The sequence below is a fragment of the Macrobrachium nipponense genome, chromosome 8 (genome assembly GCF_015104395.2).
Source record: "Macrobrachium nipponense isolate FS-2020 chromosome 8, ASM1510439v2, whole genome shotgun sequence".
Classification (NCBI taxonomy): Eukaryota; Metazoa; Arthropoda; class Malacostraca; order Decapoda; family Palaemonidae; genus Macrobrachium; species Macrobrachium nipponense.
The window spans coordinates 51,258,541-51,285,008 of NC_087203.1; the positions used below are offsets into that span (position 1 = coordinate 51,258,541).

At 43.8% G+C, this 26,468-nt stretch overlaps 1 protein-coding gene across 1 annotated transcript in view; it reads right to left on the bottom strand.

Annotated features, from left to right (window-relative positions):
• The window catches only part of LOC135223095 (ectopic P granules protein 5 homolog), a 759,396-nt gene that overhangs the window by 714,535 nt on the left and 18,393 nt on the right, over positions 1–26,468 (bottom strand). The window contains 1 exon segment of the mRNA XM_064261599.1: positions 4,835–5,119. Within this exon segment, the coding sequence (XP_064117669.1) occupies positions 4,835–5,119 (285 nt within the window).

Sequence of the window (26,468 nt, forward strand, 5' to 3'; positions counted from 1 at the left end):
TATCTGCTTCGGGCTAAGCACAGCACCGATGGTTTTTACGCTTCTCATGAGGAATGTGGCGAAATGGCTTCACCTCTCAAGGATAAGAGTCTCATTTTACCTAGACGATTGGCTCATTCGATCATCGTCGGAGTCGAGGTGTCTGGAGGACCTTCATACGACGCTGCAACTGACAAAGGCCCTAGGCCTGCTAGTAAACTTCGAAAAGTCCCATCTGATCCCTACGCAGTCCATCGTGTATCTCGTGATTCAGATGGATTCAGCAGCTTTTCGAACTTTTCCATCCCTGGAACGTCAGCAGAACTGCTTAGAAAAAGTGTCAGCCTTCTTGGGGAAGGAAACATGCTCGGTGAGGGAATGGATGAGTCTGCTGGGGACCATTTCCTCGCTGGAAAAGTTTGTTTCCCTGGGGAGACTGCACCTTAGACCGCTCCAGTTTTTCTTAGCGGAGAACTGGAAGAACAAGGAAGACCTGGATGTGACTCTGAACATCTCTCAGTTGGTCAAGGATTGCCTAAAGTGATGGCACGATCCCGTAAAGCTGGCAGAAGGAGTGTCTCTCAACCTTCTGAGCCCCGACCTAGTGTTGTTTTCAGACGCGTCCACTGCGGGTTGGGGAGCAACACTGGGAAAGGAAGAAGTGTCAGGCATCTGGAGAGGGGAACAGATGTTCTGGCACATAAATCTAAAAGAATTGGAAGCAATTTGGTTGGCTCTCCAGTTCTTCGAAGAACGAGTCTTTGGCCGAGTTGTCCAGATCAACTCGGACAATACCACAGCTCTCGCGTATATCAAGAAGCAGGGAGGAACACACTCTCGGTCCCTGTTCCGAGTTAGCGAGAGAGATCCTGCTGTGGGCGAAAGCACGGAACGTAACGATCCTGACGAGGTTCGTTGCAGGAGTTCAGAACGTCCGTGTGGATCTTCTCAGCCGTCGGCAGCAACTGCTTGCGACCGAGTGGACTCTTCACCTAGAAGTTTGTCAAGAGTTGTGGAGACTATGGGGATGTCCCTTGGTAGATCTCTTCGCAACATCGAAGACGAAGAGACTTCCTCTATACTGCTCCCCGGTTCTCGATCCGGGAGCAGTAGCAATAGACGCCATCCTATGGGATTGGACGGGGATGGACGTCTACGCCTTTCCCCCGTTCAAACTCCTGGGAGAAGTAATCAGGAAGTTTGCGGCGTCAGAGGGAGCGAGGATGACGCTGATCACCCCGTTTTGGCCTTCAAGCGACTGGTTCACAGAGGTCATGTCCTTCCTAGTGGACTTCCCAAGGACCCAGCCCGAGAGAGTCGATCTACTCAAACAGCCCCACTTCGAGAGGTACCACAAAAACCTCTCCGCTCTGAGTCTGACTGTGTTCAGACTATCAAGAAGTTGGCCAGAGCGAGAGGTTTTTCAAGACCAGTGGCAAGAGCTATTGCCAATGCAAGGAGAGCTTCCTCTCTTGCACTGTACCAATCAAAGTGGGCCGTCTTCAGGAGATGGTGCAGGAAGAAGGGTATTTACTCCACCACGACCTCTGTGAATCAGATTGCTGACTTCCTCCTTCATCTGAGAAATGTTGACAAGCTGGCGGTTCCAACGATTAGAGGATACAAGAGTATGTTGTCGACGGTCTTAAGACACAGGTTTAGATCTGTCGAACAACAAAGACCTTCACGATCTTTTGAGGTCTTTTGAAACCTTGAAAGTGGCGCAACCAAAGATTCCGTCACGGAACTTGGATGTAGTATTGAAGTTCCTGATGTAGAGTCCTTTCGAACCTTTACATTCTGCATCTTTAAAGGACGTGACAAGGAAGGCTATTTTTCTAACCGCTCTAGCTACAGCAAAGAGGGTTAGCGAGGTTCAAGCCATCAGTAAACATATTGGCTTTAGGGGACATAATGCAGTATGTTCCTTAAGCCCTTCGTTCTTAGCAAAGAATGAAAACCCGTCCAACCCTTGGCCCAAGAGCTTTGAGATCAAGGGGATAGCAGAAATTAGTGGACAAGAACCAGAGAGAGTCCTGTGCCCTGTCAGGGCTCTCAAGTTTTATTTAGAAAGAACAAAAGAGTGTCGCGGTCCTTCGGACAATCTGTGGTGTTCCGTCAAGATACCAGACTTACCGATGTCGAAGAACGCACTGGCGTTCTTTTTAAGAAGTACCATCAAGGAGGCTCATTCATCCTGTCGAGATGGTGATCTTGGACTTTTGAGAGTTAATGCTCACGAGGTGAGGGCTGTTGCGACCTCGGTGGCATTTCAAAAGAACATGGCACTCAGTGACATCATGAGTGCCACCTTTTGGCGAAGCAACTCTTGTGTTCGCATCAGACTACCTGCGGGATGTGAAGACGACATATGAGAACTGCTGCTCGCTAGGGCCATACATTTCCGCAGATACAATCTTGGGGGCAGGAAGTAGCACTCATCCTATCCTGTAGAAAATGGTTAGGAGAGTTTTTAATTTTATTGTATTGGTTTATGGTTGTTGGGTCGGCCGCCAAAGGCGGACTTCCCATTCTTTAGCCTAAGTTATGTGGGATTAACTTTTGTTAGGCTTGGTCAGGTGGTGGTTTTTTGCTTCGTTGCCCTCATAGTATGGTCAATATGGCCTAGTCGCATTGTGGCCACGCCCCCGTTGACAGATCATCTAGAACTCACCAGCTATACAGGTCACTACCTTGCTGGAGACTCTAGTAAAGCAGAGGCAGACTTGGGTGACAGTAATCACAAAGTCAGCTATGCTAACAGGTAAGGAACCAAGATGTCAATCATCTGCATGTAATTTGTTTCCTAAATCCTATTCTGTCTCTTCCTACCTCCAATGGTGGGATTCAGCTATATATATATATATCTGACAGGTAAGTTTCATGAACAAAATGATATTGTTATGATACAATAAAGTTTGTTCATACTTACCTGGCAGATATATATAGCTGTATTCTCCGAAGTCCGACAGAATTTCAAAACTTACGACACACACAGAGGAAGATCAGGTGGTTAGTACCCATTCCCGCCGCTGGGAGGCGGGTATCAGGAACCATTCCCATTTTCTATTCAGATTTTTTAGTGCCACTGTCTCCTGAGGGGGAGGTGGGTGGGTACTTGATCATATATATCTGCCAGGTAAGTATGAACAAACTTTATTGTATCATAACAATAACATTTTTATTTTCACTTTCTATTGTTAAAAATCTTGCCCAACTGTCCTTTCCAAAAAGTGAATCAAATAAACCTAGAGTAGGGGTAGGTTAAATGGGAATTTAGTGTCAAGGGGTCACATTTTCCAGGGATTGGGTTCCTTAGTCTACTTCCATCTTTTTTTTTTCAATTACAGAGAAACAAACTACAAGTCATGAAAAAAAAACTGGGTCTCCTCCTAAAGACTACCCCTTCACCAAAGACATAGCAGAGACCAACTCCCATATGTCCACTCGTTACCCTACCCCAAAGAGATGGCTCTATCATAACATGATTTGCTGAAGTGTAAGCAAAACCCGTATGATAGGACCGAGGGCATAACTAGTATGCAATCATCCCCACTCTAGTTATTTTAGAGGGCAATCCAGATAAACTGCTGAGAGTCCTACCATGGAGACTATACCTCCTCGGATTCCGTAGGGAAGTCCCCATAGTCATTATCCCCAGTGTCTAAACATATTCAAGTGGCGAATCAAACCACTATAGTCCCTGCCATTTGGATCAAGGTAAAGCCTAAATGTAAAGCCTAAGTTCAGAGACCCAGCTCCTACCTAACCTGCAAGAGAGTTTTAGTGAAGAGGAGGACAGCTAGGGGGAGCAACTGAGTGATAGAAAGTAAGAAATTGAAAAATAATCAAGTAAGAGAAAAATTGAGACATTTAGGTTCAAACTAGAAGATAATCTTCCCAGTTTGAAAGCCCTCTTACCCGTTACAGTTTCAACCATAGGTTGGAAATGCGTAACTCCGTCAAGGCAGTCTCAAATACTTATTTCCTACATATAATAAAGATTTGAGGAAAAAATGAAACCTGGAAACTTTAAAAAGATATAATTGGCCTTTCATGGAGTTTATTCTTTCATCACTAGCACAATTGAGAACAGACTCTCAAATAACCACGTCCCTACCCTACCCCACAGGGGAAGGCACAACATGATTACAATGACCCAAGCATAAGCCAAACCTGCTTGCTAAGACTGAGAGTATTACAAGAATAGAATCATCCCCACCCTAATCATGTTATAGACAAACTGGATAGAATGCTGAGAGTCCTATCTCCAGAACCAGACCCCTTTGGAATCCATGGTCCGACCTTGAGCTATAATCTGATATCTCTCAGGTCCGAACATTACTGGGTAGTTAATGGTCCCTACCACAGTACCTACTATTTAGCTTCGGATATAAACCCAGTCCCAGCTATGATACTTCTTTCTGTATATCAGGTCCAATAAATTTTAGCAAAAGAGGAAAATTCCACAAAACTTAATCCAAAGAAATATATTATGACATATGGGACTCTTGGATTCAAACCCAGAAACAAATTCCCGGTGTTCAAGAGTCCCCTCACCACGTAAAGGTGGTTCCAAATCGAGGGAGAGACAGTATCTGAATAGAGCAAATTAAGAGATATATAATTTAGTTGCCAGATAAAGTTTCCTATACTACTGATAAAATTTCAGTACAGTGTAGCCATCATCCTCCATGATTTATGTAAACTTCATTATAACAAACAAAAATATCATTAAGATTATTCGGCAATTATTTTTTATGTTCTTACAAATGGAGAGGGCAATACTGCCTAAAAAAAAGGCACATTCAACACATTTGTATACATGAAGGGCAATGAAATCTTTGAGACATACCTGTACAACATCATTTTCTGTGAAGAGCAACCATAAATGAGAAGGGTCTTCCTCTTCTTCACCTGAGCTATCAACAACTACCCACACACTGTCTGAACTCTTATCTGTTGTGCTACTTTCCCCATCTAAGACTTCTTGGGATGGACTAGGCTTCAAGTTGTGGAGGAAATCCTCACGACCACTTGTTGGATTCAGAATAGTAGAGAGGATTGTGAGTGCATGATCCAATGCCCAGCAACCTAACATTCCTCCATCTTTAAAGTCTTGCTGCCATGGCCCTCCTACCTGTAATATTAAAAAACAAAACTTTTACTATTTTGGAATCATGTCATGTTATAATGTTAACCACTCTATGATCAACCATAAACAACAATGCACTGTGTACTCCATTAGTGTTTAACCACAGATTCTTAACATAAAACATCAATAAATTTATCTTCATAAAAAGAACTGCAAAAAGGGATTTTGACGAAGGAAAAATCTATTTCTGGGCAGTGGCCCGTGTCGCTTTGTGAAATATCCCTTCAGTTCATATTTCTAAGGTAAATAATACTAACATTACCAGAGAAAAATAAAAGAGGGGGATGTCAGAGTATCCTGACTCGCTCACCCTAAATAAAAAGAGGGTGTCGGTATGGTACTGGGGCGAGTGAGACCACTACCACGGACCTCTTGCCATTTAGATCTCTCTTCCACCAAAATCCCCCTGCCAGAGAGAGCTGGTACACAGCCCGCGCCACAACTACTACTCCTCACCCACCGACGCCACCACCAGCGCCTCTGGTGGCCATCCTTGACGTTAGAGGAACAAGCCTGGGCACAGGGATGGGAGAGATATGGGGGGGAATTCACTGGGCGACACGGGCCACTGCCCAGAAATAGATTTTTCCTTCGTCAAAATCCCTTTTCTGGGCCAAGCCCGTGTCGCTTTGTGAAATAGTACCAGAGAATTAGCACAAGCTTGGTAAAGATATAGAAAGAGGTAACAAGAAAAATACAGAATTACAAAACATGAGTATAATCTAGTTAAATATTTACAAAGTTATCATACAAAATCTTAACTAATGTATAATAACATATGTTAGCCTTAAAATACGTAATAGAACTTAATATTACACTTATGCTAACTTATAATAGGACTTAGTACTATTCTTACATTCACTAAAACCTTTATTGATTAACTTAAAACTAGAAAATATCAATACATACAGGAGTGAGTCACCCTAGCATAAAAACAAGGGTGAACATCACAATATATCTTTATTTGGCAATAAAGTACAGGTGTGAGTGACCCTAGCAAAAAAAATAACGGACACATCACTATATAGCCTATTAGGCAGCTAAGGCTCAAATGGGTTGAGCCTGGCGGTAGGATCAAAGGAAAATGTTAGTGAGGCAGGTAGAAAGGAGATCTGGATCTTACGACTAAAACTACTTAGACAGTGTCAGGAGAAACTGTGTTTCCCGCTGCCGCTGCCGGAAATTTAAGAGATTCCAAGGATTTCAGGTAGTGACGTTTGAAAACTGTCGGCGACTTCCAGCCTGTGTACTTTTTTAAGTCATCAAAATTCATATGTTGGAAATAATTTATTGAGGTGGCTACTGCCCTGATGTCATGGACCTTGGGGAATGAATCAGGATTGGCTTGTTTGATAAAATATAGGATTTGTTGCCTGATTACTTTTAAGGAAATGGTGCAACCTTTTTCCCTTATAAATAGGGGACCTGAGGACCTAGAAGATGTCCTGGACAAATAGGCTCGTAAGGTCGTCACCGGACATAGAGAAGGGTCTTGAGGAAGAGGGAGGATCTTCCAAGGGGCCCATCTCATTAAAGGATCCTCGTTTTTAGCTAAAAAACTACAATCTGGAGATAGTAATACTTCTCCTGAGGGGAGGAATTCAACATGGCCAGAGTCTCTGGAGAGGGCCGACAGTTCAGATATCCTGGCTCCTGAGGCCAGACTCAGTAAGAATAATGTTTTCCTTAAGAGCGTTATATAGTTACATGAATCATTGTCAGAATCTGAAGCCAGTTTGAGAACGTCATTTAAGAACCATGAAACTGAACTAGGTCTTTCTGATGGTCTAAGCCTACCACAAGCTTTAGGGATAGACGAAAAGTAAGAGTCTGTTAAGTCTATCTTAAAGCCAAACTGGAAGATTTTCTTTAACGCTGACTTATTGGTCGTAATAGTACTTGCTGCAAGACCTTTTTCAAATAAGGATCTGAAAAAGGAAATAGCCAAATTAATAGTCATGGTTCTAGAATCCGTTTCCTTCAGGAAATTTGCTAGTTTTTTAACTGCTGCGTCATACTGACGCAATGTTGATTCTCTTTTATCCGATTCTAGGAAAAGGATATTCTGAGGATCAATATTTGCATCTCTTTTAGCCGCAAACTTCATGAAGTCCATAAAGTTAGGGTTTTGAGAATTCCTGAGGAAGCGAACACAGTCCTCATTTGTACTGACTGAGACAGTTTGGGATTGGGAATCCGTTGAGGCCGGAGACCCAATTCCAGAAGAAGAGGGTACCAATTGCTCTTGGGCCAGTCCGGGGCTACTAGAGCAACTTGTCCCTTGAAAGACCTGAGCTTGTTCAGGACTTTCAATAGAAGATTCACAGGAGGAAAGATGTATATCTTCTTCCACTGATTCCAATCTATGGACATGGCGTCTGTGGCATAAGCCAGAGGGTCCAGGTTGGGGGCCACATAGCAAGGGAGCTTGTGGTTGGATTGTGATGCGAAAAGATCCACCTGGAGGTCTGGGACCTTTTGGCATATCCACTGGAATGAGCGCCTGTCCAGGGACCACTCCGATTCTAGAGGAACTGATCGAGACAGGGCATCTGTTATCACGTTCCTTACTCCCGCCAGATGAGTGGAGGATAGGTGCCATTTGTACTTGGCTGCTAAAGAGAAAATGGCTATCATGACATGGTTCACATGACTTGATTTGGATCCTCCTCTGTTGATGCAGTGTACTACCACTGCGCTGTCCAATACTAGTTTGATGTGGGAACCCTTGGCTGGTAGAAGCCTCTTCAATGTGAGGAATACTGCCAATAGCTTCCAGTACATTTATGTGAAGCCAGCGGAACTGAGGTGACCAAGTCCCTTGTACTTTCTTGAATTGAGAGTATCCTCCCCACCCGCTTAGAGAAGCGTCCGTGTGGATAACCAATGCTGGAGGGGGAAATTGGAGATGAACTGATTTGGACAGGTTCTTGGCCTCCGCCCAGGGGCAGAGACACTTGCGGAGAATCGGCGGGATGACTGACAACTTGTCTCGAGATTTGTTGTTTGCTTTTGAGCGCCAAACTCGATTTATATCTTTCAATTTTGCTTTCATCAGAACATCTGTAACTGACGCAAACTGGAGAGAGCCTAGGATTCTTTCCTGGTTTCTCCTTGATGTCTGTTTGCATTTGAGGAATTGCCTTGTTTCTTTGGCTATTTCTTTCCTTTTGGCCAACGGAATTGACAGAGTGTGGGAGTTCAGATTCCACTGAATGCCGAGCCACTGAAAGTGAGATTCCGGCGTTAGCCTGGACTTGACCTTTTTTATTTGGAACCCCAGATGTTCCAGAAACTGAATTACCTTTTCCGTGGCCTTGAGGCATTCTTCGATGGTTGTTGCCCAAATGAGCCAATCGTCCAGATACGCTACTACCATTATCCCTTGGGATCTTAGTTGTTGGACTACTGATTCCGCTATCTTCGTGAATACCCTGGGGGCTACATTCAACCCGAAGGGCATCACTTTGAAGGAGAATGCCTGGTTTCCTAGCCTGAAGCCTAGATATGGGCGGAAGTGTCTTGCAACTGGGATGTGATAGTATGCGTCTGTAAGATCGATAGAGGTGGTGACGGCCCCACGGGGAAGTAAGGTCCGCACCTGCGAGATAGTCAGCATTTTGAACTTGTTGCAACGAATGAATAAGTTTAGACGGGACAAGTCTAAGATTATTCTTCGTTTGGTCGAGCCTTTCTTTGGCACGCTGAACAAGCGTCCTTGAAACTTTAAATGTTTGACTCTTGATACTACCCCTTTCTGAAGGAGTTCTTGTGCATACTCTGTCAATTCCTTTGTTGGCTCCTGAAGGAATGTTTTGGATGGAGGGGGACCTTTGATCCAACTCCATCCCAGTCCTTTGGACACAATGCTTTGTGCCCAGGTGCTGAATCCCCATCTGTGACGAAAGAGGAACAGCCTCCCTCCCACCTGAGGGTCCTCACTGACTTGGGGAGGGGCGTGATCCTCTTCCGCCTCGGAAGTGTTTACCCCTGCTAGGTGTCCTTCCGCCGCCTCTTTGGCAAAATGCACCTCTAGCCCTGCTTCCTCTTCCAAACCTTTTAAAGGCTTGGAACGCCTGGCCTTCAAAGACTGGATTAAAGGCCGGAGATACAGCGTAAGAGGTCGAGGGCTGGTTCTGGGAAGTAAGGAGGAGAATGGGTTGGGACTGGTTCTTCGCCGTTGACGGCTGAACCACCTGGGACATTGGTACTGCTTGCATTACCTGTTGTTGCTGAGCAGCCTGGAAAGGTGGGAACTTTCTAGGCTTCTTCAGCTTTTTCAAAGTTGAAGGGGTGACTTCTGGTTTCCTCTTGGAAGAAAGTCCCCACCGGACCTTAAGGCTCTGATTGAGCCTAGTCGCTTCATGCTGAACCTCGTTCACCACTGCTTCGGGAAAGAGGTCAGCGCCCCAGATGGAAGACGCAAGCAGCTTGTTTGGTTCATGCCTGATTGTGGCTTCCTGCAGTACATGTTTTCTGCAGTTGCGCCTAGCTGTCACAAAATCGTAAAGATCACACTGCACAGTGTGTGTCTGTGCTTTTGCTAAGAGTTTGAACAGAGGTTCCGTCCCGTATGTGACTGCGGCAACCTCTGTCATAACTAGGGCGTTCAAAGTCCTCCCTAACCTGGTCTTAGCATCAAATTCTGCTTGGATCAGGTTATCCGACAACCTTGGGAGCCTCTCCCCAAATTGTACAATTGCACAATCTGGTTTGAGCTTCCCAACCGTGAAGGTAGCCGGCAGATCAGCCCAGAGGTCTTCAGATCCTGGAAGGAGAAGAGATGTTGGCTCTGTCTCCCTCAGCTGGGGCATACGCTCGTCTTTCATAGTGGCCTGAATGGTTAGCTCTGCTAACTTTGTGGTAAAGGGGATTGGTGTTTCCTCCTCTGCCACAAAGATAGTAAATGGGCTCTTAAAAGCCTGAAGCTTGGTATTGACGCAATCCCAATCTTCTAGACTTCTAATCCATTCTCTCTGCGCCTGATCCCGACTGTAGATCACCGTCTCTTTCGGGATCCTATCCTCCCTCCTCATTGCAGCCTCTGTCAAATGAGCATAGCCCATAAAGGGTGGTTGGAGGTTGGCGGGGTGGAACTCAATCCTCAATTCTTCGAGTACCACAATCTGGAATGGTTATCATCCCATCCTTGAAGGGAGCATAAGCTGCGACCCTCCAAGGATTGCTCGTCGTGAAGGGAGGAAGAGATTAATAGTCTGGCATTGGTTGTAACGCCATGCCAGACTGAGGAAGAACTGCTGGGGGATTCTCCCTGAGACCCGCCATCAGGTTTTCCTGGTTTGCCAGCCTCTCCGAAATACTCCGGATTGACTGGCCAGACTCCTCAAACGAGGTGGAGATGCGCGAAAACATCTGTTCGAACCTGTCGTTAACCAAGTTACCGACCAGGTTCCCCATCTGTTGCATAATGTTAGCTGTGAACGCCTCGGTGTCGAAGGGACTAGGGTCCCTGATCGACATAGGAGTCTTAGGACGTGCTCCAGTAGACGTCGAAGGCTCTGGCTCTGTGGAAGCACGGACCTTTTCTTTTGAGGACTTGCCTCTAGACCCTTTAGTGTGTGAAGTCGAAGAAGACTTCGATTTCTCTGCTCCGGGGTGGTGAGCCGGAGTCTTATGAGACGTGGAGGAAGAGGTTTACTTAGAAGACGTCTTCTCCAGGGTCTTCTGCTCCCGGTTCCCTTTCACTTTAGGGACAACTGAAGCTGATGACGACTTAGCAGGAATGTCCGATTCGGAAAAGCCTTGGAAGGAAGACGAAGAAGGAATAGGGGATGAAGATCCAGATAAGCCCAAGGGAAGCCCTTGAGCTCCTAGCAAACCTACCTCAACAAACAAGTTACTCTCACCTACCGCCATTGGCTCTACATTTAAATCCAAAGTCGCCACTTCCTCGGCGATCTCCGGGTTCCCCTGGTCCGCCAACGCCTGCGCCACCTGCTGCTGGATAACGGCGATGCACGGAGCTGCCGCTGCTGGGTCGATGTACCCGGTCGACTTGCCGCCTGGGAAGAGGCGGACAGCCATACTCTTGTCCAGGATGTATGGCTGCCCTTTAGAGACGTTCTTCCCAAATCCGCCGACCCAGGCCCTCAAGGTAGCCGACGCGGCATCCTTCACGGCGGTAGCCTGGAATAAAGGGTCATTGTAGTCCTTACAACGAAGCCCCGAAGTTATATGATTAAACAATTAAGACTAAGAAATGTTTATATATCTCTTATCATATGCTTTTATAAACAATATAAGTATACCAAGAACAGTCATAAGTATATTACTCCGGTATATACTTACTCCGGCGGTAAACTGATCCACCAGATCATAGCAGATGGAGCAGGCTTCGTGGTGCCATACCACTAGATCGTCATGGCGGATGGCACAGGGAGCATGGGTCCGGCAGACCTCGTGACCGCAGGGATCTTGGAGGATGGCATTACATTCCGATTCTTGGCAGTTGGTAGCCTGTAAGTGGACAGATACATGAGTATCGGCAGTTACTAACAGGACTAACCTGCTAAGAGATATAATACTCTGCTGCATGCCGGAGTGAAAAATTTTCTGGGCATAATCCTCTCCTGTACTCCTTAAGAGATAGTCCGTAGGACCTGGTAAACTAGTCCGATAGTTACCGGATGGTGAGCGGGCACTCCGCCAGACAAGTGGAAATTATAACAGTGATAACAAACACAATTGAGACATAAACAGTATTATAAATGTAAATAAAAACAGATGCATGTAAGAGCTACTCTCCGCTACCCCCCCACGAGCTGGCGGAGCCAGTGAGTCCGCCGCTAGCGCTGAGGATGGTGGGGGGGGAGACCGAGGGAGGAGAGAGCTGCTACGAGACCTGAAAGAGGACCAGTAACGAGCGGGGGAGGGGGGTGGTGGCCAACCCCCCAACCCGAACACACGAGGGGCCCCACCCAGATCCCCGGGAGAGAACGGTACAACGAGCCAGACTCAAGACCCCCCCCCGTAACTCCCGTATCCTCCCGGGAAGGGAGGAAGAGGGGAGGAGAGCCCGGTTGGTTGCCATGGCGACCATGAGCGAGCGTGGACTGCCGGGATCCCCCCCGCTATGGGGAGGAAGGCAGGATGGGGGACTGACCTGGTGGCTCGTGGCGATCAACTGGCCCACCGCGAACGTGGTAGGACCCCGCGGGCGAATAGGTCAGACAAAGAGATAGCCTAGGCTAGCTCTAACCGTCTCAAACATGCAACACAAACAAAATACATAATATGCATCATATTAAAAAGGAAAAGAAGGAAATCGAGAGCAAAGAAAAAGGAGGGCGTCCAGGAGAAGTTAGGCTAGCCTACCTGGGAGGTAGGTAGTCTAACTACTCGGGAGCTGGCCTCTGCCGATACGTAAAACGGAGGGCGACGGCCAGGGTGGCAGGACTAAAGAAGAGATGGGTATGAACCCACATGCCTAACAGACCTAGACAAAGGCACATACATGCATGAACACTGAACTAAGACATAAAGGCATAGGATTTCCGAATAATACGATGATAAAAATGATAAATTCGGTAGCACATCTTGCACCACACATAAAAATAATCATAAAATGAATCATAAATACTGCACAGTAATAGCCACGACGGTATGGAAGACCGAAGGAGCTAGTAAAGAAAACACGAGGCGAACCGGTATGGTGAGACCGAGACCAGACGAGGAGGTGCTGTTAAAATACCTAAAAAATGGTTGAAAACGGATCCTGACTGGCTAAAATTACGTGTAACCTTTCGGCAGTACTTAACTTAGCTGCTGCGATGGCTTGGAATTCCATGGTTGCAGATAAATCCAGGTTAGTGAACACAAACACAGAGAGCAAGAAAATCACGTGTGGGCAAGATGTCACTAACGGAAAGGATGGCCACCAGAGGCGCTGGTGGTGGCGTCGGTGGGTGAGTAGTAGTAGTTGCTGGCGCGGGCTGTGTACCAGCTCTCTCTGGCAGGGGGATTTTGGTGGAAGAGAGATCTAAATAGCAAGAGGTCCGTGGTAGTGGTCTCACTCGCCCCAGTACCATACCGACACCCTCTTTTTATTTAGGGTGAGCGAGTCAGGATACTCTGACATCCCCATCTTTTATTTTTCACTGGTAATGTTAGTATTATTTACCTTACAAATATGAACTGAAGGGATATTTCACAAAGCGACACGGGCTTGGCCCAGAAATATTTAAATACCTTTTAAGGATCAAATTAATATTTGCATTCTCATTCCCCTACAAAATGATATTTTTATATAATAAAATAAAATGTTATATATATACTTACAAAGTAACTACATAGCTATAATTTCTACTTTTCACAGCAGCTTAGATTTGAAAATTCGCAGTAGCTATTCTTTTGTTTTTGGTGTCGGTGACTGCCCAGCCCACTTTCAGGGACGAATAGGTACAACTTAGCTAAAGAGCTCAATTCATTTACGCTCTATGTCCATAAGTGGGAAGGAAGGAAGGCTTCAATTATGTAGTTACTTGGTAAGTATATATATAAAATTTTATTTTATCATAAAAATGTCATTTTTATATAAGTAACTTACCAAGTACAATGGTACCTTGAGATATGAAAGGCTCAACTTACGAAAAACTCGAGATACAAAAGCTAATACGAAAAATTTTACGGCTCTACATACGAAAATTGCTCAAGATACGAAAGGTTGTTGCTGTAAAGTCTGAGATTTGCCCGGACCACCGATAACAATTTTGAAACTCGCGCGCCGCCAACTGAGTAGACTCACCACCATCCTCCCGCTCTCCCATTGGTTCCTGATGCTAGTCATCGCCATGAGATCCTTCTCTCCTATTGGTCAGCATCCCTCCCATCATGCATCTACTACGTAGCGGCGTGCTTCGGCCACTCGGTAGCAGCATTGTTATCGTACGCACGCCGTATTCATTCATTCTAACGATTTCGTTTATTAACATAAATTCATTTATTTACGTAAATACAACCGAAATCCGTCAACAATAGGCACCATCCTTAAGCAGAAGGATGCCATCAAAGCAGCTACACCTTCCAAGGGCGTCACTATTTTGTCCAGCAAGAGATTCCACATGCACGATGAGATGGAAAGGCTTCTTCTTGTCTAGATAGCAGACAAAGAAATCGCTGGCGATACGATAACGGTGACGGCAATCGCCCACAAGGCCAGCACTATTTTCGGCGATTTGATTGCCCAGGTCAAAGATGATGGAGGAGAAGGGACATCAACACCAACCCCAGACTTCAAGCCTTCGCATGGGTGGTTCAAGAAATTCCGTAAACGGACTGGCATCCATTCGGTGGTGCGGCATGGGGAGACGGTCAGCTCGGACACGAAAGCGGCTGAAGCCTTTAAAAAGACATTTGGCGAGATGATGACCAAGGAAGGCTACAGTTCTCAGCAAGTCTTCGACTGTGATGAGACTGGCCTTTTTTGGAAAAAATTCCTCGTCGGACGTACATCACGGAGGAAGAGAAGAAGCTACCCGGGCATAAGCCTATGAAAGACAGGCTTACGCTCGCACTTTGTTCCAACGCCAGTGGGGATTGCAAGGTGAAGCCCCTACTGGTCTATCATTCCGAGACTCCTCGAGCCTTCAAGGCCCATAAAGTGCTTAAGGAGAAGCTTCCAGTGATGTGGAGGGTAATGCGAAAGCCTGGATAACAAGGCTTTTGTTCACAGAGAGGGTAAATCTGTGTTTCGGCCCGACAGTGAAGAAATTCTTGGAAGAGAAGCGCCTCCCTCTGAAATGCCTACTGGTGTTGGACAATGCTCCTGCTCACCCTCCTGGCCTCGAGGAAGATATCCTAGCGGAGTATTCCTTCATCAAGGTTCTTTATCTTCCACCTAACACCACCCCTCTCCTCCAGCCCATGGACCAGCAAGTGATATCGAACTTCAAGAAGCTGTATACGAAACATCTTTTCAAGAGATGTTTCGACATCACCGATACCACAAACCTCACCCTGCATGAATTTTGGAAAGAGCATTTCGATGTTGTGATATGCATCCGACTCATCGACCAAGCTTGGCAGGAGGTTTCGAGGCGAACCTTGAATTCCTTGTGGAGGAAACTCTGGCCTGATGCCGTATCCGCCAGAGACTTTAAGGGATTCGACGTGGGCGAAGCTGGTGCTGCAGATTCAGAAACAGTTGACGATCCTGAAACTGTTTTACAACCAGATCTTGACGAGATCGTTGCACTCCAAGTCCATGGAGCTGGTCGTCGACGAGGATGACATCAACGACCTTCTCGAGGAGCACCAAGAGGAGCTTACGACGGATGACCTGAAGGAGTTGGAGGCCATGCAACATAAAGTCGTTCAAGAGGAGTTCTCTAGCAGCAGCAAGGAGGAGGAGGATGACCCTATGACAACGGCAGAAATTAAGGATGTTCTAGCTGCTTTTCGTAAAGTGCAATCATTTGTAGAAAAAAGACACCCCGAAAAGGCTTACACAGGTCGTATGCTTGCGCAGTTCGATGACGTTTGCCTGAGTCGTTTCAGGAACATTGTGAAAAGTAGGCAGAAGCAATCTTCCTTGGATAGTTATTTTTTAAAGAGGCCTTTAGTACTAGCAGGAGTAAGCAAAAGGAGAACCAAGTGATACTAAAAAAACATAAAGTTGAAAGTGGTGAACAAGTTGACATTTTGTAAAAAAAAAAAAAAAAAAAAAAAAAAAAATGTAAAAATAAGACAAAATTTTTTTTTTTAATTTTAGTTTTTTGTAAAGTTAAGTGTTACAGTTTTGTTAATGTGTTTCGTAAAGTTTAGTTTATGTATGTTTTCCTTACATTTTTTTATGTGTTTCGTAAAGTTAAGTATATGTACGTATCTGCCGTTTGTCCTCCTCCCCTGTCGCCACTTTCGGAGATAGCCTCACTCGAAAGGTAAGCTTCCACACTTTACTACATACGTAAGTATTTCTTGTATACCATGTACACTAATACACTTTATTTACAGGTATATTAGCAATACGTATAAAGTTACGTATTGAATGGCCAAATTGTTGTAGTATTTCATTGTTTATAGGTCAATTTAGCTTCATTATGAAATTTACTGGGGTGTTTTTGGAGGGCTTGGAACGGATTAGCCATTTTACATGTAAAATGCAGTCCAAGATACGAAAAGCTCATGATACGAAGGCCGCCTCGGAACGGATTAATTTTGTATCTCGAGGTACCACTGTAACTACAAAGCTGAATCCCACATTGAACGGAGGTGGGACAGTATGGACATATACCATCTTAAAACACTCAATAATGTGATGAATTTAAGAAAGTAAACTAGCTAGTATTGCAACAATACTTGTTGTATCCTTAACTGGTGAGAGAGCTACAGTATGAAGATACTGCCTCTGGTCAGAGCTCTTCTTGACCTGTAGTGACATGACAGTAAGGTCAAGAGTCGCCTCTACTTCAGTGGAATACTTAGCAACCAAGGAGTACTCCAATGGCTATCAAAGTTTTGTGATGAAGAAAAGCCCTTGTCCTGGGCTATTCAACAAAATCAACCAGATACACAATTTACCCAAACACCTTTAAAAACAAATACCATTACCCATCCATAAAAAACAAGGCAAGTGGATAGAGGAGAAAGTATTCTCCTACCCTTCTTTTCCAAACATCATGCCAGCTATAGATAACAGTCCTAATGCACTACAATTATCATAGATTATCTTACCATTACATAAATAAAAATGTGCAAAAACGGATTCACATATCCAAAAAGTAGATTCCACAATAGATGTAAGTGATAAATTACTTTTCAAAACCAACAAAATGGCTACTGCCCTATTTTCATTTGCTTTGACATTACAAACAGGAAAATTCTCATCCTTAATCTTCGTGTGAGCTTCAGTGATGATGTCTCTTAGAAAAACTCCAGAGCGTTTTTGGATAAAGGACAATAAGTATCCTTATTGAGCACCAAAGGTTAGGCGAGTTGCTTCTTAAACCTTTAATCCTGTCCAAGTAAAACTTAACCCTCTTACGCCGAAGGGATATAATAAAAATCGTCTCCCGTATGCTGAGGCGGTCTCGGAGTGAGCGCCGAGGAGGAAAAAATATTTTTTTCAAAAAATCAGAACGCGCTTAGTTTTCAAGATTAAGAGTTCATTTTTGGCTCCTTTTTTTGTCATTACCTGAAGTTTAGTACGCAACCATCAGAAATAAAAAAAAATATCATTATCATATATAAATAATGCGATATATGATAGCGCGAAAACAAAATTTCATATATATAATTGTATTCAAATCGCTCTGTGAGCAAAACAGTTATAGCTAACGGGTTAATTTTTTTCATTGCATTGTACACTAAATTGCGATCATTTTGGTATATAACACATTGTAAAATGATCAAAGCAACACAGAGAAAATATTATCACAAAATGATGCATGAATTCGTAACGTGCGGATATAAAATTTTTTTTCCAAAAATTCACCATAAATCTAAATATTGTTCTAGAGACTTCCAATTTGTTTCAAAATGAAGATAAATGATTGAATATTACTATACTGTAAGAGTTTTAGCTTACAATTGCAGTTTTCGACCATTTCAGATGAGTTAAAGATGACTGAATGTCAAATTTTTTTATATATTTTTTTATATGCAAATATTTAAAAAGTGAGAGAAGCTACAACCTTTAATTATTTTTTGTTGTATTCTACATAAAATTGTGCACATTTTCATATGTAAAACTCTATGAAACGCCTAATTTGAAATGGAGCAAATATAACGATAATGTGACGTACGCATTTCGGAGATTTGCGGCGGAGAATCCGCAAGCAGAGGGAAGGAAAGTTTTTTTTTTTAATTCACCATAAATCTAAATATTGTGCTAGAGACTTCGAATTTGTTTCAAAATGAAGATAAATGACTGAATATTACTAGACTGTAAGCGTTTTAGCTTACAATTGCGTTTTTCGACTATTTCGGTAGAGTCAAAGTTGACCAAATTTTTTTTTTTTTAATTTATCGTGATTTATATGCAAATATTTCGAAAATGAGAAAAGCTACAACCTTTAATTATTTATTGTTGTATTCTACATGAAATTGCACACATTTTCATATATAAAACTTTATGTAATGGCTAATTTAAAATGGTGTAAACATTACGACAATTGGAAGAAAAGATTTCTGATTTTTTTTTGGAAGAGTTACCGCACGGACCTAAGGAAAATGTCTTCATAAATTCACCATAAATCGAAATATTGCGCTGGAGACTTCCAATTTGTTGCAAAATGAAGGTAAATGATTGAATATTACTAGAATATAAGAGTTTTAGCTTACAATTGCATTTTACGACCATTTTGGTAGTCAAAGTTGAGCGAAGGTTGAAATTTTGGCACTTATCGTTATTTATATGAAAATATTTCAAAACCGATAAAAGCTACAACCATGGGTTGTTTAAGTTTATTGTGCATGAAATTGCGCACATTTCCATATATAAAACTTTATGTAACGGCTAATTTTAAAATGGTGCAAACATTACGACAATTGCACGAAAAAATTTATCGGAAGGTAAATGACTGAATTTTACTAGAATATAAGTGTTTTAGCTTACAATTGCGTTTTTCGACCATTTCAGTAGAGTCAAAGTTGACCGAAGGTTGAAATTTTGGCACTTATTGTTATTTATATGTAAATATTTCAAGACTGATAAAAGCTACAATCATGAGTATTTTTTGTTGTATTCTACATGAAATTGTGCACATTTTCATATATAATACTCCATGTAACGGCTAATTTAAAATGGTGCAAAAATTATGTCAAAGTGACGAAATAATTTCTGAGATGCTTCACTGATACTTTTTAGTGCGATAAGAAAGAAATTCGCGCTTGCGCGCCTGCGTAACAATTGTGAACAAAACAACACCTTGATCTGCGAGCTCCCAGCATCCCCCAAGGCGTGTGATTCAAAAGTTTTCGGCTGGTAGGCCTATAAGTATTTTTCCGCGAAATTTTTAAAAAAAAAATTAAAACTTTTTTATGTTGACGTTTAATACATCCAATCGGCACCCGGGAGACAATTTATGTCGACGTTTAATACGTCCAATTGGTGTAAGAGGGTTAAGTGCTCTTACTGGACACAGACTTCCTTCTTGGTCTGTAGGGCCTAGGGTATCGGTCAATGCTTTGACTGAATGAGCGAGGCCAGGGATTGGACGGCGTTTCATTTTTGGCCAAGAAGCCCAGAGTGAAAGAACACACTGCATTTCCTTGAGTAAAACCTATGTTCTTGTCCAAGGCTTGAATCTTGCTTACTCTTTTGGCTGTAGCCAAGGCGACCAAAAAAAGGGTCTTCCTTTTTAAATTTCTAAGAGATGAGGAATTAAGAGGTTTGAAAGGAGGTCCTGAAATCCATTTAAGAACAACATCCAGATTCCATGAAGGTGAAGTTGTCCTTTCTAGCTTGGAAGTCTCGAAAGACTTAACCCTTAAACGCCGAAGGGGTATAATAAAAATAGTCTCCCGTATGCCGAGGCGGTCTCGGAGTGAGCGCCAAAGCGGAAATTTTTTTTTTCAACAAATCACAGCGCGCTTAGTTTTCAAGATTAATTTTGGCTCCTTTTTTTGTCATTGCCTGAAGTTTAGTATGCAACCATCAGAAATGAAAAAAATCATCATCATCCATATAAATAATGCGATATATGATAGCGCGAAAACAAAATTTCATATATAATTGTATTAAAATTGCGCTGTGAGCAAAACGGTTAAAGCTAAAGAGTTAATTTTTTTCGTTGTATGGTACACTAAATTGCAATCATTTTGGTATATAACACATTGTAAAATGATCAAAGCAACACAGAGAAAATGATGCATGAAATTGTAACATGCGGACGTAAAAAAATGTTTTTTTAAAAAATTCACCATAAATCTAAATATTGTTCTAGAGACTTCCAATTTGTTTCAAAATGAAGATAAATGATTGAATATTACTATACTGTAAGATTTTTAGCTTACAATTGCAGCTTTTGACCATTTCGGAAGAGTTAAAGTTGACCGAATGTCAAATTTTTTTATAATTTTTTTTATAAAGCAAATTATTTCAAAATGGAAAAGCTACAACCTTCATTATTTTTTTTGTATTTTACATGAAATTGAGCACATTTTCATATATAAAACTCTATGAAACGCCTAAATATGAAATGGAGAGCAAATATTCCGAGAATTTGCGATGGAAGGAAAGTTTTTTTTTTTTAATTCACCATAAATCAAAATATTGTGCTAGAGACTTCGATTTTGTTTCAAAATGAATATAAATGACTGAATATTACTAGACTGTAAGATTTGGAGCTTACAATTGCGTTTTTCGACCATTTCAGTAGAGTCAAAGTTGACCGAATAAGGGATTTTGACGTAAGGAAAAATCTATTTCTGGCGATTGGCTCGTGTCGCCAGCGAAATATCCTTTAATCTATTATTTTCTAGGGTAAATGTACTAACACATACCAGAGAATAAATAAATAAAGAAAAAGGTCAGTACAACTGACGTCGCACCCCTCCAAGAGGGTGTCGGTATGAACACTATGGCGAGTGAGACCACTACCACGAGCCGAATGCCAATAGAAATCTCCCACTACAAAATCCCCACAAGAGGAGAGCCGACCCACAGAGTGGGCAGCAACTACTACTACTCCATCCCATGCTTGCCAACTGCTGCGCCTGGTGGTGGCCATCTGAAGTTAGCAGACAATCTTGAGCGATGGGATGGGTAGGGCGGGATTTCGCTGGCGACACGAGCCAATCGCCCAGAAATAGATTTTTCCTTACGTCAAAATCCCTTTTCTGGGCTCAGCTCGTGTCGCTGCGCGAAATCGTACCAGAGAAATAGCACAAGATTGTAAATAAAAATTCAACAAAACAAAAAAGAGGTCTCAAATAAAAGATAAAATAAAATAAAAGAATATAATTGCTAATAAAGATACATATACAAAAACAATGATACAAAATAGAAATATTGCTTAAATTAAACTTAATGCTAATAATATTTCTTAACTTAAGGTAATTTACATATATACAGGGCTAACATGGTATATATGTTCAGAAATGGTATCTGTGTAATGATATGTATCAAAAACTCCAGAGCAATTAAGACAATAAGTTGAACAAAACAAACTTCAATAATAATAATATATAAAGGAATGTATATAACTTAATATACAAAACCCGTAACCATTACAAATAAGATGTATCCCCTAGCATAAAAATAAGGGATATCACATCCAAGAGATCAATATATACAATCGATTGTGAGTGTCCCTAGCAAAAAAATAAGGACACCCACCATATCATCATAAAAGCAGCTAAGACACAAGGTAACCGTAGATGAACAAGGCAGGAATAGACGAACTGTTGGGTGAGACAGGTAGAAAGGAGGACTGGATCTTCTACTAAAGATTAGGCAGAGTCGGGGGAAACTATGTTACCCGCCGCTACTGCTGAAAATTTCAGAGCTTCCAAGGACTTTAAGTAATGACGTTTAAATACTGTCGGCGATTTCCATCCAGTATATTTTTTCAACTCATCGAAGTTCATATGTTGGAAATAGTTAATTGAGGTGGCTACTGCCCTGACATCATGTGCTTTTGGAAAAGAGTCAGGATTGGCTTGTTTAATAAAGTACAGGATTTTGCTGCCTGATGCCTTTAATAGATAAAGTACCACCTTTTTCTCTCTTAAAGAGAGGACCCGATGAGGATGAGGAGGTCCTAGACAGAAAGGCTCGTAAGGTCGAAACTGGGCAAAGAGATACATCTTGTGGAAGGGGTAGTACCTTCCATGGTTCCCACCTCATCAAAGGATCTTCATTCTTAGCTATAAAACTACGTTCCGGAGAAAGTAGCACTTCCCCTGTGGGAAGGAACTGAATATGATCCGGATCTCTGGACAATGCCGACAGTTCTGAAATTCTAGCTCTGAGGCCAAGCTTAATAAAAAATAGAGTTTTTCTTAAGAGCATTATAAAAGAACATGTGTCATTATCAGTTTCTGAAGCCAGCTTTAGAACATCGTTTAAGAACCATGATACTGACGTAGGCCTTACAGAAGGTCTAAGTCTAGCACACGCCTTGGGAATAGACGAGAAGTAGGAGTCTGTCAAGTCTATGTTGAAACCAAATTGAAAAAATCTTTTTCAAGGCTGACTTGTTTGTCGTAATGGTGCTAGCTGCTAAGCCTTTTTCAAATAAAGATCTGAAAAAGGATATAGCTGAATTGATTGTCATGATTCTAATATCTGATTCTCTCAGGAAGGTTGCTAACTTTTTGACAGCAGCATCATACTGTCTCAAAGTTGAATCTCTTTTATCGGATTCCAAGAAGAGAATATTTTGAGGGTCAATATTCGCATTCCTTTTCGCTGCAAACTTCATGAAATCCATAAAGTTAGGGTTTTGAGAATTCCTGAGGAAGCGAACACAGTCTTCGTTGTACTGACTGGGAGAGCCTGGGACTGGGAATCCGAAGAGGGCGAAGACCCAGTTCCAGAATTGAGAGGGTACCAATTGCTCTTCGGCCAGTTCTGGGGCTACTAGAGCCACTTGACCCTTGAATGTCCTGAGTTTGTTCAGTACCTTATGAGAAGATTCATGGAGGAAAGACATAAATCTTCTCCCAGTTGTTCCAGTCTAGGGCCAGGGCGTCCGTGGCATAGGCCAGAGGGTCCAGGTTGGGGCCACATAACATGGGAGTTTGTGGTTCGCTTGGGATGCGAAGAGATCCACTTGTAGGTCTGGAACTCTCTGAAGAATCCATTGGAACGAACTGTTGTCCAGTGACCATTCCGACTCTAGAGGTACTGATCGGGATAGAGCATCTGCTATGACGTTTCTCACTCCAGCTATATGGGTGGAGGAGAGGTGCCAACTGAACTTGTCCGCCAGGGAGAAGATGGCTACCATGACATGATTTAGATGACGTGATTTGGAGCCTCCTCTGTTTATACAATGTACTACCACTGCGCTGTCCAAGACTAGCTTTATGTGGGAGTACTTTGGCGGACGTAACCTTTTTAGAGTCAAGAACACTGCCATTGCTTCCAGTACGTTTATATGGAACTGACGGAACTGAGGTGACCAAGTTCCCTGAACTTTCTTGAACTGGGAATATCCTCCCCAACCGCTTAATGAAGCGTCTGTGTGGATGGTAATCCCCGGAGGAGGAAACTGAAGGGGCACTGATATCGATAAGTTCTTGACTTTCGCCCACGGGCGGAGTCGATTCCGTAGAATCTGAGGGACTGAGGATAATTTGTCCCTGGACCTGACATTTGCTCGTGAGCGCCAGATTCTGGTTAGGTCTTTCAGTTTGGCTTTCATCAAGATGTTTGTCACTGATGCAAACTGGAGTGAACCCAGGATCCTTTCCTGAGTTCTTCTTGACGCAAGTTTGTGACTCAGAAATTGCTTGACTGACTTCGCTATTTCTTTCCTCTTGGCTGATGGAATCGACAGAGTATGGGAGGATAGATTCCATTGAATGCCCAGCCACTGAAAGTTTGACTCTGGAGTGAGTCTTGACTTGGTCCTGTTTATCTTGAAGCCTAGATATTCCAGGAACTGAATCACTTTCAGTGTTGCTCTGTGGCATTCCTCGACTGTTGGAGCCCAGATCAACCAATCGTCGAGATACGCTACTACCATAACCCCTTGCGATCTTAGTTGTTGAACTACTACTTCCGCCAACTTCGTGAACACCCTGGGTGCTACGTTGAGCCCGAAAGGAACTACCTTGAAGGAGAATGTCTGGTCTCCTATCTTGAAGCCCAGATACGGACGGAAGTGTCTTGCAATAGGGATATGATAGTAAGCGTCTGTAAGATCGATAGAGGTGGTGACGGCCCCACGGGGAAGTAAGGTCCGCACCTGCGAGATCGTGAGCATCTTGAACTTGTCGCAGCGAATGGCTAAGTTTAATCTAACGGGACAAGTCTAAGATTACCCTTCTTTTTTGTGAGCCTTTCTTTGGCACGCTGAATAAGCGACCTTGAAATTTTAACCTGTTGACTCTCGCTATAGCTCCTTTCTGAAGGAGGTCCTCCGCATACTCCGTCAATTCTTTGGATGGAAGTTGGCGGAAAGGTCTGGATGGGGGTGGGTTCGCTATCCAGCTCCAACCCAGGCCTTTTGACACAATGCTCTGCGCCCACTTGCTGAAGTTCCACCGGTGGCGGAAGTGAAACAGCCTCCCTCCTACCTGAAAATCCTCATTGGTTTTGGTAGCCTCCTCGGCCTCCCCTGAAATGCTTTCCTCTATTAAAGGGCCCTCCCGATCCTCTCCCACGAAAGGATCGCTTACCTCTGCCTCCCTTACCCGAGCGGTCATACTTCTGGGAAGCCTGACCCTCGAAGACCTGATTGTAGGCTGGAGAGAGAGCGTAAGAGGTGGTAGGGTTGAGGCTGAGGGGAGATAACATAGATTGGCTGCGACTGAGCCTTGGAGGTAGAAGGTTGGGCTGCTTGCACCAACGGGACAGCTGGAACCTGCTGAGTAAAGCGTGGCTGTTTCTTCTGGTAGGGCTGGAAACGTCTGGGTTTCCTTTGAGCCTTACCCTTAACCCCTTGATCCTGGCGTCTCTTGGCCGTAAGACCCCAACGATCTTTAAGGCTTTGGTTCAATCTCGTAGCCTCTGCCTGGACCTCCTTCACCATCGCCTCTGGGAAGAGGTCTGCTCCCCAGATGCTTGATGTAAGCAACTTATTCGGCTCGTGCCGAATTGTTGCTTCTTGGAGGACATGTTTCCTACAGTTCGTCCTAGCCGTGGCGAACTCAAACATATCCGACTGCACCGTTTGAGTCAGAGACTTGGTAAGAAGCTTAAAGAGTGGCTCAGAACCATAGGCAATGGTAGCCACCTCGGTCATGGCCATGGTATTAATAGACCTGGCTAACCTCGATTTGGCATCGAATTCCGCCTGAATAAGGCTATCTGGAAGCCTAGGTAGCTTCTCACCAAACTGCTCCATAGCACAGTCTGGTTTGAGTTTGCCTGCTGAAAAGGTGTTGGGGCAAATCTTCCCACAACTCACCGGCTGAGGGAAGTAAAGGAGACGTAGGGTCTGCTTCTTTCAGCTGAGGCATCGAATCCCCCTTCTGGGCTGCTGGAATGGTGGTTGTAGCGATCTTTGTCAAGAAAGGGAGCGGGGTACTCTCTTCCATTGTAAAGATCGTAAAAGGACTCTTAAATGGTTGAATCTTTGTATTGGAACAATCCATGTCCTCTAGACACCTGAGCCATTCTCTCTGAGCCTGGTCTCGTGAATAGAGGACTGTCTCTTTCGGTACCTTATCGTCCCGAGTCATGGCGAGGCGGTGAGCCTGGCGTAGCCGATGAACGGAGGCTGAAGGTCTTCCGGGTAGAACTCGAAGTCTTCAATCCTCCGAGTTCCACATTCCGGGATAGAGATAAGCCCGTCTTGGAAGGGGGGCGTATGACGCTACTCTCCAAGGATTGTTCATTGAGAACGGAGGTAGAGAGTCATACGGGGTAATGGGCTTTGGCCCCCTGTGCTGAAAGGTGGGGGAGAGGCTAGTGGAGCTTGGCTCAGTCTGGCTATAATGTTGTCCTGAGAGGGTGATCCTATCCGACAACCGGGAGATCATTTGTTCCATGCTGGTTTTCAGAGAACCAACCAGATCGCCCACTTGTTGCAACAGACCAGCGTTGGAATCCAAAGCGGAGCTGCTGCGGAGGTGGAAGGGTGGCTCTGAATCAGAACCAAAGGTAGTGGAACTGTCGACTCCGCTGGAGTGTGTGATCTCTCCCTGGAGGATCTACTCCTAGAGGACTTAGATCCGGACCCAGAAGTTTTAGATCTCTCTGCTCCGGGATTTCTAGCCGGAGACTTACGAGAAGAAGATGACGCCGACGTCTTCGTCAAGGTTTTTACTGCTTGACCTTTGACCTTGGGTCTAACAGAAGCGTCAGGAGAAGTATATAATTCTGTACCTGTAAAGCCTTGGAAGGATGGAGAGGTTGGCAGGGGTAGAAGATCCAGTGGCACCCAAGGGCATCCTTGGGCGTCCAACGTACCTACCTCGACCAACAGGTCGTCTACACCTACCATAGGTTCAATATTAATGTCCAACGTCGCGACTTCCGAGGAGATGTCCTGGCCTTGATCCGTCAAACCGGAGGCAGCCAGCTTTTGTTGCTGAATGAAAGCGATAGTCTGGGGGCCTCCTCTGCTGGGGTCGACGTATTAGACCTGATGCCTTGCCTCCGGGGGAAGATCAGTACCGCCAACTTCTTTTCAAGAATGTAGGGCATACCCTTGGCGGCGTTCTTCCCAAAACCGCCGACCCAGGCCCGCAGGGTTGCCAG